The 18,459-nt window shown below is 44.0% G+C and overlaps 1 protein-coding gene across 1 annotated transcript; it reads right to left on the bottom strand.

The window, feature by feature from the left end:
- Positions 1–6,775: 6,775 nt before the first annotated feature.
- LOC309550527 (E3 ubiquitin/ISG15 ligase TRIM25-like) lies at positions 6,776–8,550 on the bottom strand (the record flags this gene model as incomplete). Its single annotated transcript, XM_082250886.1, has 1 exon — positions 6,776–8,550. The coding sequence occupies exon 1, from the start codon at positions 8,465–8,467 to the stop codon at positions 6,776–6,778; it is 1,692 nt and encodes a 563-aa protein (XP_082107012.1). The 5' UTR covers positions 8,468–8,550.
- Between the last annotated feature and the right edge of the window lie 9,909 nt (positions 8,551–18,459).

Raw genomic sequence — 18,459 nt, 5'->3', positions numbered from 1 at the left:
CTCACCTAGCTCTCAGACAGCCCAACATAGATCACTCAGGTGGGGATGGATGAACTCCAATCAAACTCAGAAATTGGTGTATATATAAAACAAAGGGGACATATATAGTGCTCTCCGTCTGAATACCAATGTCTTTATTAGATATAGTAAAAGGTACTCACATTTAGCGGCACTCAGCGGTGCACGCAATGCAGACAGATACACATGCAGCTGGGACAAAGGGAAAGTACAACGTCAGGTACGCAGGCTCCGCCCCCTATATGCGTTATGTCAGAGCTAACCAATAGCCTTCGACTTCTTCAGTAGGGGTGGAGACTGCTTGACCTGCCCTTCATTATAAAGGTGCCTCCCCTTGTAAGGGTTCATTCCGATTGGATATGGCTCGTATGATCCGCCCTGCATAATTACACAGCCTCAGGACACCGGAACCAGAGATCGGGGGAACTCAATCTACAGTGTCATGCTATGCATATGCATAAATGGGCGAAAAAAGTAATCCAATGCAACCAATCCTGTCTATATAGGTAAACCAACTAGGAGACTGCGTACCTTCCGCTGACATCCAATTTGCTTCTTTTCAGTTCTGTTCCGTTTTTTGGAACGGAACAGAACCCTATTTATCTTCCGTTTAAAAAACGGAAAGTACGCAAAATCGGATGTCAGCGGTGTAATCCGCTGACATCCGCAATCCCCATAGACATACATTATGTCTGTATATCATCCGCAAACAGATGGGATGATATGTGGACATACGGACCGGATGATACAGGTGTCATCCGTGTCTGTAAAAAAAGAAAAAGTGACTGAACGGACGACAAAAACGGAGCGCCCGTGTGAAAGAGGCCCATTACTGTAAACTAAAAAGTGATGTGCACTTGCTCCAGAGATTAGTAAATGAGGTGAAGCTTTGCTTTGCAAAGAATCCTCCATAACATGCAAGGAAAATAAAAAAAACACATGATTGGATGATAGAAATCAGCAGAGCTTGCCATCATTTCAGAGCTTCCCCTCAAATCTAGAGCAACTGCACTTGCAGTGTACAGCATTTTTGCCTTTAGTAAATCAACTTCATAGGCTAACGTGCAGGGGAGTTTAGAGGCAGGAAAAATACATAAAATGCCAGAAGCAGCTGCAAAAACACCCTGTGTGCATGAGGCCTAAAACTGAAATGTAGGTATGCAAATTTTTTTCAGCATGGACCAATGTAAGCATGCATGTGCCAAACCTTGAAGATCGCAGTGGAAGCTAGAAATCACTGTAGAAAGCATTGCTTCTACATTGATCACCAATGGTTGCTGGATCCTGAGCCAAGCAGCTGCCCTGCTGCTTATTGAACACAGAAGGGTCACTCGCTTGGCATGGGCGCCCTTCAGAGAATAGAGAAATGCATTGTCTCAGTGAAGGCAAAGCTTCACTGACTGGACAAGGTGGAGAATGTGATGCCACAGCCCCCCCACCCCCCTCTACCTTGTCCAATCAATGCTTCTATCATTGAAAAAATGCTAAATATTTTCTGAACAATGCCCCAGCTGAGCGAGCAACCTCCAGTGTTCAATAAGCAGCAGCGGACCTGTTGGCATGGAACCCAGGAGCCAGAAGCAATCACTGTAGTAGGGAAACTGAGCGAATGAAGATCAGTGCAATGGTAATCATTCTTAGGGATGGCAAAGGCATATAAGCCTTTTGGGTCTGGAATATGTCCAGCAATTCAGATATACTGCAAAGCCTTAAAGGAGTTATAAATTCAGAAGTTTTTTTATCTTAACGCATTCTTTGCATTAAGACAAAAAAACTTGTGGGTGTAGCAGCCTCCCCAGCACCCCCTAATACTTACCTGAGGTCCATCTCAGGAGAGAGAGAGGCGGGGCCGAACGGCAGCCCTGTGTCTGAATGGACACATGGAACTTCAGCCCGGCTCAGGTGCCCCCATAGCAAGCTGCTTGCTGTGGGGCCAATCAACAGGAGGGATGGGGCCATGAGCTACAACGAGGGACCCGAGAAGAGGAGGATCCAGGCTGCCCTGTGTAAAACCAACTGCACAGAGGTGGTAACAATAACATGTTTTTTTTTTTTTTTTTAAACTTTACAATCACTTTAATCCTTAGTGGCAGGCTGCAAGGATGCCACTTGCTTGTGGCCAGCTAATTGCTGCAGATCTGATCACTCAGATGTTGCTTGTTGGCTGCTGCGGTCACTGACTGATTTTGGAGAGACCATGCTCTTTTCTTAGGATGCATTCTGCCAGCATTACCGGTCTTTTATTTCAACACTTCCATCGCCACCTATTGTGTTCTAGTAATGAAGTTCTGAGAAAGTGTCTCTTTTAACCTGCCCTGTTTAGGAGATATTCACACTGCATGCAGGCGGTATGCCGTCCCTTCAGAGCTCTGTCCCTCGGCCGTGACTCTTACACACATGCGTAGGAGCGACATTATCATGGCTCGTCCAATCAGACAGCCGGAGCACTTGAACCCAAAAGGAAGACTGGGTGACGCCGGAAGACCTGTTAGTGGTGACAGCGCACCGATGGAGGGCTTCATTCTAAGGTAAGTGTTTCATAATGTGCTAGATTGATACTAGCACATTATGCCATTGTTCTGCTGTTTTTTTTTGTTTTTTTAAAGGTGTGGTTTGCTACCGCTTTAAGCAAAACAAGCCCCCAATGACCTTTGTATCAGCAAGCACTGTGGAGCACTTGGTCCTCAATGTTCACAGCCCACTCTATGTATACATTAGAGATTAGAAGACTACCAATTCACCACTGTGAGTAGGGAACAGGGTAAACTGATCTGCTAAAAAGGAATTTAGTGTTTCAGCTGTAAATTTTATTAATGAATTACTCCACAGTCCCCACAGCTACAGAGGTCAGTAAAATTTGAATTGCTATGTCCATTACTTGGCCACAGACAAAATTTAAAGTGACTGCTGTTTTTATTGTTACTTTTCTGCTGTCAAATATATTCACTGCATTTCTTCAGTATTCCCCCTGCTTTCACCTGATCTAGGTACATTTGTTGCCATTTACCCAACATCTGGATTTCCTATTCTTCAGTGGAAAATCCAGTAAAGATTTAGGATACTGCCAATGTTATATTTGACATTTTTAAGTGGTAATCATTGATTTTATGAATGATCAGTTATTGATCTCTGTAGAGGCCTAATGCACTTGATCCCACTATGTTATTTATATACATACACTAACATTCACTTCCTAAACTTGGTAATGAGTAACCATTTTAAACATATGTGAGTTTTGGCATACAAATATGCCTACATTATAATGGTGTTTAATGTAATCGCTGCATCAATGTATCGCGATTCAGACATTCACGATTTTGCACCGATGCTGAGAGTCGGCCGAGTCAAACGCCGATGACGTCCTCCGGTGCTCCGCGTAGTGGTCTGCCTTTCCCTGGAAAAACACAGAGGCTGAGCCTGCCTGGAAAACAAAGCCCCCTCCCCTTCCAGTTGGACACTGGAGCAGAAAGTCAGCTGATGAGCTGACAGCCAGTAGAGCTTGGGGAGACCCCACATCAGGAGAGGCATCACTGGAGGCACCAGAAGGGAGAAGAGGGGCATAGGAACACTGAACATGGAGGAGGAATCGACTGACACTGAAAGCAAGTGACTGCCGATGTCCCTGATATCATTCTTTCATCACCATTCCTCTGCCTGATCCCATCCCCCAACCCTCTGCCTGATCCTATTCCTCTACCACCAGCCCTCCCTCAACAATCCCTCTGCCTGATCCCATCCTCTTCCCACCACCAACCCTCTGCCTGATCCCATTTCTCTACCACCATTCCTCTGCCTGATCCCATTCCTCCCCCCCCCACCATCCCTTTGCCTGATCCCATCCCCACCCACCACCATCCCATTCCTCTACAACCATCACTCTGCCTGATCCAATCCCCCCACCACCATCCCTCTGCCTGAACCCATTCCTCCCCCTACCATCCCTCTGCCTGACCCCTTTCCTTCACCACAATCCCTTGGCCTGATTCCATCCCTCTGCATGATCCCATTCCTCCACAACAATCCCTCAGCCTGATCCCATTCCTCCACCACCATCCCTCTGCCTGGTCCCATTCCTCTCACCACCATCCCTCTGCCTGGTCCCATTCCTCTCACCACCATCCCTCTGCATGATCCCATTCCTCCACAACAATCACTCGGCCTGATCCCATTCCTCCACCACCATCCCTCTGCCTGACCCAATTCCTCCACCACCATCCCTCTGCCTGACCCAATTCCTACACCACCATCCCTCTGCCTCGTCCCACTCCTCTCACCACCATCTCTCTGCATTATCCCATACCTCCCCGACCATCCCTCTGCCTGATCCCATACCTCCCACCACCATTCCTCTGCCTGATCCCATTCCTCAACCACTATCCTTCTGCCTCATCCCATTCCTCCACCATCCCTCTGCCTGATCCCATCCCTCGGCCTGATCCCATCCCTCCACCACTATCCCTCTGCCAGATTCTGTTCCTCCCACCACTATCCCTTTGCCTAATCCCGTCCCCCAAACCACCATCCCTCTGTCACTTACATTTTGTGCATTAAGGTAAGGAACGCGTTTCAGGTCTTTGTTAAAACAATATACTGAGCAGCCCAGAAGTAGTGAGAGTCAGTCTATTTCAAATTTTCACAGCTCTTATGGCAAGGAAGCCTTTCTGTTTTTCCTCTAGATGTAAAGTATGCCCCTTTGTTTTCTGTAATGAACTGAAAGTGAATAACTTGTAGCCCTCTTTTGGGATGGTTATGAAAATGACCCTCACCAAATAGGACATTGCGCGAAGAGCAAATGAAAATAAAAAAATTGAGTTCTTCTGACTGCTTGAATTTTTGGATAAAAACCATGGGCATTAATTGTGATGCATCGTGGAATCGAATCAAATCGTTGACAGAATAATAATAATCAAATTGTGAGACTAGTGAAGATGTGCACCCCTACTAAATTAGCACATTATTTTTTTTGTATAAATATATGCTTTATATACTCATAAAACATTAGAATTGGCCAAATACCTTCCAACACTGTGCAAGGATGACCACAAACAGAAAGGGTAAGAGGTTTTATCAATAAGGAAGATTTATTAATTATCAAATATAAGGCAACTGAAAATGTTGATCAAAAAGGATATGGCAGTAAAAAATGTACTCTTACATTTTTATATATCAGTTATAACTATTCATAGAAAGAACACATGCTATATAGGCAATTTACAGAATATGGATTAAGGATGTAATTATTTTGATAATCTTAAAATAACATATGGTACAAATAATATTCCAAGAAATGTTCCAATAAACATACAAACATTATCATCATTGATAAAGTGTTATTAAACCCAAAACCAAAAATGTAATATATTGCAGCTTACCAATCATTAGATACGGTGGCTGTATTAGTTTTTAGTCATTTTCTCCTCTGTTTTCACCTGATGATCCGGCCAGTAACTCACCTCCTGTAGAGAGCCTCCACTCTGGATGAAGGAGCACCTTTGGACAGCAGCTTTGTCAGTCGGGGGGGGGGGGGGGGTGATCGATGTACTAGCATTTTTAAATTTACCAACAAATTGAGGCCAAATTCCACCTCACACTTTATAAACAATTACAGAAAACATATTTTTTTTTCTTTTGGGGTAAAAGGTTTTACACAAATAAATAAAAGCTGATCGTTGTAAGCACCCCTGTCTTTGGTAAATCTTTTGTCTCTAACTGTTAGGCTCCATGTACACGGGACGTTGTTAAAAGTCCCTTTGAATGCTGGAATTTTTAGGACGTTTGAAACGTCCGTTCGGTCGTGTTTGTACCCGCGTTTAGCGGCGTTTGCGTTTAGAAGCGTTCCTAGAGGTCCAAAAAATGATTTCCCTTTAAAATGGAAAAACGCGAACGATAAACGTGGGTCATCGCGTTCAGACGCGCTTGAAACGCCGGGAAACACACGTTCGAACGCAAATAATTGCGTTCTAAAAACAGTCCCTGAACGCAACTGCCTGCAAATGACTGTAAATGACCTGGTGTACATGGACAGATAAGATAAAATGTAGATGGGTTCACTGGCTTCTGAAAAAAACGCCCAACTGCTCCTAAACGGCCATTTCCAGCGTCCCGTGTACATGGAGCCTTACATTTACAAGAGAGCTTGTTCTTTTGCAAAACAACACTTACTGGTTGGATCAACAGGCAAGTCTAAAAAAAGAATACTAATGCTGCCATCATATCTAAGAATTGGTAAACTGCAATATAATAAATGTTTGCTTTTGGGTTTAATACTGCTTAAACAAGAAAATAACATCATGAATACAATCTAATTCCACATTTAGAAATATAGCTGAAAAAAGTTATGGTGCGTGCACATGTTGATTTAGTGCCATCACTATTAGCAACCATACAATCATAACTGCTTTAGTGCACTTGGAATTAGTGAAGTTCCATTACAGACTGAACCTGTGGAGTTTTCCTGTACTATGGAAGAAGGAATTCGGATACATGGAAATTTTCTGATTTTTACTAACCAGTATAGATGAGCTTGGGCATCCTACAAAGTAATCTCTATGCAAACATTAAAACTATGTACATATTAACGCAATGGCATTGGCCAAATTTGGGCATGTTTCCATATGAGGGTACAGACATCACCAGCATCCTGCCCTTTTTTTCAGATAGAGGTGAGATCAGAGGATGCGCAATCTCTAGTAGCCAGCTGGGAGATGGCCTAGGGAGCATGCACAGGTAAATGGATCCCATTGTTACCACTTTACTATTAGATCAGGGTTAATGACCCATCTAAAATATTAAATCCAACATTTAAAGGCTTGCTAAGTACAGCATCACATTTACATATTAATATAGGTATTTCTGTTTCATGGCCTGCATCATAGAAGCCTAATAAGTTGCTATTAAAATCCAGCTGCATTTTCAGTCTGCTGATCTTGCCACTTCCAAGTGAAAGGCTTGTGTCCGATTCATATGAAAGACAATTTCCCTTCCACTGTAGATATCTTCTTTCTGATTTAGAATTAGTCACACCCACACACCAGTCATTAGACATACTGATGTCCACTAGGCAATGGAATTTACTTGACATGTCTCTAGCAATGCAGTCGGGGATGACTATAGGAAGTTTACAGTTACATAATGGTGTACTGGAAAACCCATATGGATCCAACTCAAATCTTGCTCCATAATAGTTGAGGACTTGTTTACTGGTTTTTTTAGTTGTTAATGTTTTAGAATGATTTGAAACACTACCAGTATAGGAGCAGTGTGTACAGTTGATTCCGCTAAAGCTTAGGTCCATTTTCTCAGATTTCGCTTGCAGAGTCTTCTTTTGATTCTTCACTTTTTTCCGTTGACTCCCAGACCACACAAGCTGTTCGATTTGCTGGGACAGAATATCATGCGTGTATGATAACTGTCGGCCAATGCTGGCTATGTAGTCAGTGGTTTCCTTGTTAATATTTTCAATCATTATTTTATCAGCTTCCACGCCAACAACCTGCATTGTGTTAATCTGGGGACTTTGCTGTTTGATCAGAGCTTGTGACCTATTAAAATCCTTCACAATTAGCAGATCATCGGGCTGCTTGCTTAAGGTGTTCAGCTCCTTTAATGCCTTTTCCGTGGTGGCTTTTGCATCCTCAATCTGCTTTACTGTGGCAGTAATTTTTGATGTGGCCTGTGCTTGATTAAGGAGAATGGCCTGTGTGATCTCTTTAAATTGGTCCCTAACTTGCAGTACAATCTTCTCACAGAGGTCTTCAAGAGGCTTGGAAAGTTTAACCGTATTCTCCGTAATCTTTGCCAGACTGGCGTGGAGATCTTCGATGTCCTTGCAGAACGCAGACACGCTGCTTGACAAGGCGGACATGGTTGATGATAACGTGGCCAGCTGCTTTTCGTGAGCTTCCTTCAATGTCATGATGTTGTGGCCCTTGTGGGCGCCAGCGATGTAGCAGGTGACACAGATACATTGGGTGTCCCGCTCACAGTAGTACTCCAGGAGCTTGTCATGCTCAGCACACTTCCTGTCCTGGACAGAGGCGGTGGGCTCCAGCAGGAAGTGGCCCTTCTTGGCATGTCTCTCTAGGTGCTTGTGACACAGGGACACCTCACAGCTGACACAGGTCTTCACTGCTGGACTAGGCTGATCCAGGCAATCCCCACATGGGATCTGACCATGCTCGGTGTTCTTCTGCATGGACACGAAGCTTTCTACAATACTAGACAGCTGCAGGTTCTTCTTCAGGGTGGGGAAGTCCTGATAGTGCTCCTGGCACATGGGACACGTGTATGGTCTGCCCTGGTCCTTCTGATGGCGCAAAGTCTTATTGATACATGCCTTGCAGAAACAGTGACCGCAGCCCAGCGACACCGGATCCTGGTAGGTGGACAGACACACGGGGCAGGATAACTCAGCCTCCAGCATACTCCCTTCCGCACGAACACCCGCCATAACCGCAGCACGAATTGAGGAAGTAAAAAGCGAAACCAAGAGAGGCCAATGAGTGAGTGCAGCAGGAAGCGATGATGTCTGATTGCTCCAAGCACTGGTCTCCGCAGACATACATAGAGATTTGGTCTCCACAGTCATGGCCGCCGCATTGAACTGAATAGACCACGGCTGGGGACAAGGGCACCGGGTGGTTTCTGCCTCTGTAGTTCGTTCTTAGAAACGTAGGCGTGGTTATAGAGAGCAGAGCTGAGATTGCAGTGCTGGGGAGAAGGGGGAGCCGTGTATGACAGGTAAGTGTGTACCTGTTTATGCTGCTCTCAGACCCTTTGTTGGATTATTAGCATTGCTTCTTCTATTGTTACATTTCGTTTTGGTGGGAATGCTGAGCATTAGAGTGTTAGCTCACCTTTTAGGTAAAAATTAAAAGGTGAACCAACACAGTACACCCCCTGCTGTACTTACCTCCTTGGGTGATGTGCTGTCAGTGCCCATACAGCCAGTGTTATGGGTCTAGAGATGTAAAATCCCTACATTCTCCTTTATTATTCTATAGCCTTACCAGGGTGTCAAACTGGTGCCCCCCTCCCCCCAGCTGTTGTGGAACTACAAGTCCCATCATGCCTCTGCATGTGTTGAGTCATGCTTGTAAATGTCACTCTTGCAATACCTCATGGGACATGTAGTTCCGCAACAGCTGGAGGGCCACCAGTTTGATACTTGTATGGGTTTCCAGTACAGTACATATGGCTCACAGCTCCCCTGTGTACAGGAACACTCCACAATAGCCATGATGTCACCCATATGGTCCAGCTATTGTCAGCTCTTCCCTCCTTTCCTGCGTCTCATTGACAAGGGAGCCCAAGCTGCTGGATCACATGACCAGAGTGGATAAAAAAAAAACAGTAACTACACAGGGTGGGGGAGGGATGTCTTTAGGAATAGTTAGGGTTGGGCTTTCCTTTCACTTTATAGGATGTCTCCAACTTACAAGCCGACCTCAATGCACTTTTTCATTCGACAACTATGTGGCAAATGTGGTTTAATGTTGATAAATGTAAAGTTATGCACTTGGGGGCTAAGAATATGCATGCAGCATACATACTAGGTGGAGTAGAACTGGGGGAATCCATAGCGGAGAAGGATCTGGGTGTTCTGGTAGATCACAAGCTTAAAGCGGAGTTCCACCCAAAAGTGGAACTTCCGCTTTAGGGAGTCCTGACCCCCTGACATGCCACATTTGGCATGTCATTTTTTTTGGGGGGGAAGCGGGTACCTAGTTTTGACAGGTACCCGCTCCCACTTCCGCTCGGAGCGCCGCGGCGCCCTGAGCGGAAGTTCTCCTCTCCCCCTCCCTCCCTGCAATCTTCTGGGACATGTCAAAGGTCCCAGAAGATTGCCGGCCAATCACGGCGCGCAGCGCAACTCGCGCATGCGCAGTGGGTACCCGGCTGTGAAGCCGCAAACTGTCACGGCCCGGTGCCCACAGCAGTGATGCCGGCGCCGAGGGAGAGGATCGAGGCTTCGGGCGGCCGCATCGCTGGACCGTTGGACAGGTGAGTGAATGGCTGGAACTCCGCTTTAATAATAGCATGCAATGCTAAGCTGCGGTTTCCAAAGCAAGCAAAGTCCTTTCTTGTATTACCAGGGGCATGGAGTCCAGAGAGAGAGATATCATTTTGTCCCTGTACAGATCATTAGTAAGACCTCATCTGGAATATGCAGTTCAGTTTTGGGCACCAGTTCTTAAAAAGGACATTGGGGAACTGGAGAAAGTGCAGAGAAGGGCAACCAAACTGATAAGAGGCATGGAGGAGCTCAGCTATGAGAAAAGATTAGATGAACTGAATTTATTTTCTCTTGAGAAGAGGAGATTAAGGGGGGATATGATCAACATGTATAAATATATACGGGGACCATATAGTGAACTTGGTGTTGAGCTGTTCACAGAGGACAAGGGGACTCCTTACGTCTAGAGGAAAACAGATTTCTCAATAAGGAAAGGTTTCTTCACTGTAAGAGCTGTGAAAATGTGGAATAGACTCCCTCCAGAGGTGGTTCTGGCCAGCTCACTAGATTGCTGTTAAAAAAGGCCTGAATTCTTTCCTAGGTGTACATAATATAAATGGGTACTAATATTTATAGGTAAAGTTGATCCAGGGAATATCTGAATGCCTCTCAAGGGATCCGGAAGGAATTTTTTTCTCCTGCTGTAGCAAATTGGATCACACTTTGCTGGGGTTTTTTTCGCCTTCCTCTGGATCAACTGCAGGTATAGGATTGTGTATGTGGGATTGTATGGTTGGGTTTACTTTACTGTTTTTTGTTTTTTTATTGGTTGAGCCAGATGGACTTGTGTCTTTTTTCAACCTGACTAACTATGTAACTTTCAAGCCCAACACGGGAAAAGTATAAATCCTCCGTTGCAAGAAGGCTGTGCCATCATGTCAAGTCTAAGCCCCCGTTCACATGGGCGCGATTTGACATGCCAAATCGCACCCCATTGACGGCAACAGCACTTTCTCAGTCGGTGCAATGCTGACTTTGTGGCGCAGCACCGATTTCCAAAAGTACTTTCTGCACTACTTTTAGCGACTTCAGGGGCGATCTCAAAAGACATCTGTGCATGAACCCGCATAGATGTCTTTCAAATCGCCCCTGAACTCGCACTGAAATGCGGATTTGAAATCGTGCGAGTTCAGCTGAACTTGCGGGCTTAGGAATCATTTACACTTACACTACCACTACAACATGTGTTTTTATATGTTTTTTTGATGCTTCTGTGATGCTTCAATGGTGCTTTTTTAAAGCTTGGCAGATGCCCTGTGTGTGTGTGTGTGCGCTGATATCGCATACCTTTTTCCAAAACAAAGCGAAGCTGAATAAAAGCCTATCAAAAGCTTCAGGTGCTTCAAGCGAGCTTTGTCATAGACTTCTATGGAGACTTTGAAGACGCTTTGAAGCACCACTAAGACCCCGTTCACATTAGGTCGCTCCGACTTAGGGGGCGACCTGTGAAGTCGCGTGCAGCGCGACTTGCACGGACTTCACATAATGGAAGTCAGTGCAAGTCGACCTCCAGGTCGCCCCGAAGTAGTACAGGACCCTTTTTCTAAGTCGGAGCGACTTGTGTCGCTCCTATTAGAACGGGTCCTGTACTACACAGTGGGAGCGACGGTGCACGACTTGTCAGGCTGATTAAGTCGCCTGATAAGTCGTACCAGTGTGAATCGAGCCTTAAGCGACATGGGGTATAATTTTTGAAGCAAAACAAACACAAGGTGTTAATAGGACTGTAAGCTAACCATTTTACTTGGTGACAGGGGTTTTGACTGGCGTTCAGAGAATTTTAAGCACTTCAGCCCCGGAAGGTTTTACTCCCTTAATGACCAGGCCATTTTTTTGTGATATGGCACTGCATTATTTTAACTGACAATTGTGTGGACTTGCAATGTTATATCCAAATAAAATGTATGTATTTTTTTCCCCCACAAATAGAGCTTTCTTTTGGTGGTATTTAGTCACCTCTGCGGTTTTTATTTTTTACGCTATAAACAAAAAAAGAGCGACAATTAAAAAAAAAATAATGTTTTTTACTGTCTGCTATAAAACGCATCCAATAAAAAAAAAAAATAAAAAAAATCGAATCTCTCAATTAGTTTAGGCCAACATGTATTCTGCTACATATTTGTGGTAAAAAATCCCAATAAGTGTATATTGATTGGTTTGTGCAAAATTTATAGCGTCTGCAAACTATAGGATAGCTTTATTGAATTTTTATATTTTTCAATTTGTTTTTTTCTAGTAATGGTGGCGATCAGCGATTTTTAGCGTGATTGCGGCAGACAAATTGGATACCTAACTGACCCTTTTGACACTTATTTTGGTGACCAGAGACACTACTACAGTGATCAGTGCTAAAAAATTGCACTGTCACTGTACTAATGTCAGTGGCAGGGAAGGGGTTAAGTGTGCTCCTAGGGAGTGCTTATTAACTTTGCAGGGGGTGGCTTAACTAGGGGAAGACAGAGATCAGTCTGCCTCTTCTGTGAACAATTGGCAGGTCCCGGCAGACATCGTGTCCGCCAGACTCACTGATTGGCTCTCGCTGTGTCCAATCACAGCGAGAGCAGGTCGCCGGTGGTGTGTGTATGACAGACCCTGTGCATAAAATTACATAGAGGTATGTGATTTCGTTCAGGAGGGACGCCCTGCAGTATATCTGTGTGGGGCGCTCCATAAGAGGTTAAAAAGCATGTCCGAAGCTATGTTTCGAAGCAAGTGTAAATGAGCCCTTACAGTGATACTAAACACACACTGTTTTATTTACATTGTCCCTTCTATTTCTGTATGTGGATGATGGCATTGTAATTATTTTATTAAAAAAAAAAAAAAAAAAACTTTTTCCTAATTGATATACAGCTCTCACATGACCCAGCTCATTCTCAGTCTGTCTGCAGGGAAACAGTGGCAGGAGGAGCTTCTAGTGCTTTGCTGCTGGTCACATGTTCAAAATGAAAAAAAAAAAAAACAGCCTTTGGAATACAGAGTAAAAATATATAATTTCTATCAATAAACTGTTTTGAATCAACCTATAATTATAAATTTGAAATCAAATCGTTATACTTTTTTGGCAGTAACATGGTGTGGGTGGATTTCTGCCAGTCATTAACTGTGTCAAGCCCCTCCAGCCTGTGTCTTAGATTAACAGGGAGGTGAAGCCTCTATAAATCTACATGTAGTATGCCACCCTCATTATGTTTATCTGGTTATTGGGCATGGAGGAGGAAGGACGGAGTGGGCTGTCATTTACCACTGTGTATACGTCTACATATGTGACTCCATAGTCACATGAGCTGCTCACATGTGATAGGGAGGAAATGCTTAGCATAGAAACTCACTGAAAACTGAGCATGTGCAGAGCTGCCAACACTGCTCTGCAAAATCCCTATCTGAAATGAGGCTATGAACAAAAAGTGGAGATGGAGAGCAGCAGAATCAGCTAGGTTTTTGCAGAATACAGAAAATGAATCTCATAGTGACTGAGTGAATATGAACAGCATGTAATCAACTATTTATTGATAGTTTTTAATGATGTGGGTTTAAGTGACACTTTAATTCCTCATTTAGCTGTAGGGGACCGGGAATTCAGTATTACTTAACCAATCTTCCACTCCCTAAGCAGACAGCACTCTGGTAGTGGACTATTCTTTGGAATAGTCCCAGTGCAGAAATCTGGTCCCTGCATCAGTCTTGATGACATTAAAGGACATCTGACCTCTGAAGCATGGGGGAGAAGAAGCTGCAAGGACCACTCTAGCAGTGTGGAGGTCCCTGCAGTAGCAGGGGTTTAGGTAACTAAAACTGCTTTACCTGGTCCCCCTAGACATAAAGGAGTAGTTAACTCTTGCAGTGCGAGTGTAGCTCCACTGCAGGGGGAGATTTTTAGTTTTCATAAAGTATGAATTTTTAAAATCTTCCCTGCAATGTCTCTTTCACAGCCACCAAAGCATCTGTCTTCTGGCTATTCTGAAAGGTTGGGCTGCACACACACCTCCTTCTGACCTCTCCTCCATTCACAGAACTCGTATTACTACACTCCCATAATCCACCATGCTTTGTGAATGGAGGAGGAGCAGGATCTGCAGAACATGATGTACTGTGAAAGTGTCATAATACAAGTTATTTATAGGTAAAGTTGATCCAGGGAATATCTGATTGCCTCTCGAGGGATCATCAGGAAGAATTTTTTTCCCCTGCTCTAGCAAATTGGATCATTCTTTGCTGGGGTTTTTTCACCTTCCTCTGGATCAACTGTGGGTAGAGGATTGTGTATATGGGATTGTATGGGTTTTTTTTTTCTCTTCTATTGGTTGAACCAGATGGACTTGTGTCTTTTTTTTAACCAGACTAAAGCCTTGTATACACAATCAGATTATCGGACAAATTTTTATTGCATGCTGGTCTCATCGAAAGGGAAGAGATTTCTTTCATACAAAAATTCTCGTATAACAGAATTCAACTTCAGAAGCAATGTAATGTGTTGAATTGTTTTCTATGCATTCTTTTGTTTCTGAGCATGCCTAGTCCTGCTCCTACGTTTTTTAACAGACGAAAACTCTATTAATTAAACAAAAATCGGATGTTGTGTTCACGTATGATAAAAATTTGATAGACTGCACATTTAGTTTTAGTCGTACCAAAAATTCATAATCCGCTGTCGAAAGCACTATACTAAGGATCTGAAAATCAGCAGATCATTCGTTGGACTAAATTTTACTTCTGATTTTCTTATAGTGTGTATGGGCCTTAACTATGTAACTATATAACAAATTCTGTCAACAGTAGAGAGGACTGAAGGGGGAAGGTGAGCAGCCCAACTTCTCAGAATAGCAACAGCAGCTGCTAATTCTCAGCGCTGGAGGACAGCCGCCCAGTCCAGAGGATTTGAAGGGGGGACACGGAAAGGTAAGATTTGTAGCAAAAGCAGATACCTGCACGTAATGGGATACATGCTATTACACATAATTAATATGTATGGTTCTATATCCCAAAAGAAAAAAAAAAAATATATATATATATATATATAACAAAAAGTATTGGGATGCCTGCCTTTACACACACATGAACTTTAATGGCATCCCAGTCTTAGTCCATAGGGTTTAATATGGTGTTGGCCCACCCTTTGCAGCTACAACTTCAATTCTTCTGGGAAGACTGTCCACAAGGTTTAGGAGTGTGTCTATGGGAATGTTTGGCCATTCTTCCCAAAGCACAATTGCAAGGTCTGGCACTATTGGAGAGAAGGCCTGGCTCAGTCTCTGCTCTAATTCATCCCAAAGGTGTTCTATTGAGTTGAGGTCAGGACTCATCCATGTCTTTATGGACCTTGCTTTGTGCGCTGGTGCACAGGCATGTTGGAACAAGAAGGTGTCATCCCTAAACTGTTTCCTCAAAGTTGAGAGCATGAAATTGTCCAAAATGTCTTGGTATGCTGATGCCTTAAGAGTTCCCTTCACTGGAACTAAGGGGCCAAGCCCAACCCATGAAAAACAACTTTGCACCATAATCCCCCTTCACCAAATGATTTGGACTTTTGACAATATAGTGTATCTCAAAAAGCTTCAGGAACAGAGGAGATGTGGGATGTGTTTGTGTGTGTGTGTGTGTGTAAGTGGGTGTAAATATTTTATTAAATCTTTTCATGTGACAACACTGAAGAAATGACACTTTGCTACAAAGTAAAGTAGTGAGTGTACAGCTTGTCAGATTCTACAAACAATGTAACATATATAATATGATTGCCAGCTGAACACTACAAGGACAGTACTTAACCCCTCGATCAACTATATAACATAAATCATATATATATAAATAACATAAATCAAAAGAGCCAATCTCTAAAAAACAATTAAATAAGTCCATAGTGAGAATAAATCGTGAGGATTTCTGGATGTCGACCACTGTGGGAGTAGGTGTAATATTAGAGACACGCAAGTGTTAAGAGTGAGTCCAGCTCGTCGACCATAGACAGCAGCAGCCTATCACCTCCTTAATTCAACCAGAACGGTCATCATGTACTTTCTCAGACTAAAGGGGTAAATCCTCCAACGATCAGCCTACGATGGAGATGTTAATTGCTCCACAGGACATGCGTATGTAAGTAAGAAAAGAACAATCTAGTGCTCTCCGTATAAACACAAATTTAAAGGCATTTCTGTATACATATGTAGCTTGCCCCGTATGCATTCCGTCTGTAGGTGGGACTTCGTCAGTAGAATCTGAGCCACGCAGTCAACCCGCTCCTAAAAAACATGCACCATAGAAACCAGACGCAAAATGATTTGTCTCCCGGCATGGGCGGCGCAGTCGCAGACCACACTAAAGGGAACGTTCTACCCCATACTGGGAGCAATGAATCTACAAAATATTTAAAAATAAGGTGCTATAAAAACCTCCCATATTTACATAGGCACAATAACATTGCCAAGTTATGCAAATGGCAGTTTGATCAGTCACATACGAGTTCCGTTACTACATGGATATAGCAAGACTCAATGTAGTTTAAAGAGGCACTCTACCCTCCAATGTACTGATATCCTCAGCAGAGCAATTATGCAAAAAACATTAGAAAACATAAAATTAGTAAATTAAGCTAATAAGTCACACCGTGGTCATCCTTTCACAAAAAAAAAAAAAAAATTATACCACAAATAAATTACAAAAAGTAAAATACATCTATCTATCTGAAATAAAACAGTTAAGACCAAAGTTGACATTTAAGCCTGCAGGGGTCAGAACCTGAGTTCTGCCTTTCCAGTCTCTAGACCATGTTGGAGGTACTGAACCCCACCAGCTTCATATGCGCATTCACCGAACCCTTCTTAATTGGAAAAATAAAATATGATTTTTTCAAATTCAAAACATAGGTGTATATTTATACATAGATGCACAAAATGAACAAAACCATTAAATAACAAAACCATTAAGAACAAAACCATTAAAACATGATTTGCACACAAAAACATAATAATGAATATTTACTGCAAATCAGTGTGACTGGGGGTGGGAGGGCATACCATGGGGTGTCAGGAGGGCACACACTTGGGGGGGGCATACCATGGGGTGTCAGGAGGGCACACACTGGGGTGGGGTTGGGAGGGCATACCATGGGGTGTCAGGGGGGCACACACTTGGGGGGGCATACCATGGGGTGTCAGGAGGGCACACACTGGGGGGGGGGGTTGGGAGGGCATACCATGGGGTGTCAGGAGGGCACACACTGGGGGGTAGGTGTTGGGAGGGCATACCATGAGGTGTCAGGAGGGCACGAACTGGGGGGGTTGGGAAGGCATACCATGGGGTGTCAGGAGGGCACACACTGGGGGGGAGGTGTTGGGAGGGCATACCATGGTATCAGGAGGGCACACACCAGGGGGCATTCACAATGCTTTATTGAGCTAAATGAAAATGACATGCATTTCCATTTGTCAGCTAACAGCACCTCTATGCTAAGCTGCAGTAACTCAGCAGACTTAGCATAGAGGTGCTTGTAAACGAATCCACCATGTACAGCTAGCTGAGCCTACCTCCAGGAACATTCACTCGGCTCCCTCTGCTCAGCTGCTCACACTTCCCTCTTCCAGGCGGGCGCGATCTCCGTGGTCAGGTACATCCCCATCCCACCCACTCAAGCAGCCTGCAGGAGATGGGCTGGAAACCTGCTGGGGGAGGTACAGGGGGCAGAGCGGCAAGTGTCTATGTGTAATGGCTGTGAGTTGTCCCAAACGCAGCTCTCATTTCCTGGGGTGCGCTCGGTCTCACAATCAGTAATATTTTTTTTTATCTTGACCTCCGCCGAACCCGCGAGACTGACTCACCGAACCCCTGGGTTTCGATCGAACCCAGGTTAAGAACCACTGGTCTAGAGACCTTCTCTATTCCCCAAATCTTAAAGCCTCTGGGGTTTCTATGATGGCAAACCCTGAAATGTCTTGACATGCTGTGAGTTTTGAGACCCTTCCTAAAATTGTTTAAATGTTCCCCTATCTGCAGAGCCCTAGAAGTCCTTCCAATATATTGATGCCCACACTCATACTCAGGAATGTAAACGATGCCCTGCGTGGTGCAGGTGACCAAATCTTTAATTTGATACTTTAATACTGGAAGAGTGGCGATAACTGTTGGAGGATGCTGCTCATCCCATCATAATATTTACGGATCATAAGAACTTAGAATATCTTCGAACTGCCAAACCATTAAGATCATGACAAGCCCGATGGGCCTTTATTCTTTTCAAGATTCAATTTCCATCTTACTTATCGCCCAGGGTCCAAGAACGGGAAAGCTGACGCCCTTTCTCACATGTTCCCAGAAACTCCTGAAATGGCTGCTCCCAGTACTATTCTGTCTCCACATAACTTTTTATTAATACAACCTGATCAATCAAGCAAGCCTTTGCTCTGCGTCCTGAATCTGAAACCCTCGTGTTGAGG

The sequence above is a fragment of the Pelophylax lessonae genome (assembly GCF_965119305.1).
Source record: "Pelophylax lessonae genome assembly, chromosome: 3".
Lineage (NCBI taxonomy): Eukaryota > Metazoa > Chordata > Amphibia > Anura > Ranidae > Pelophylax > Pelophylax lessonae.
This window is presented reverse-complemented; position numbering and strand designations above follow the sequence as displayed.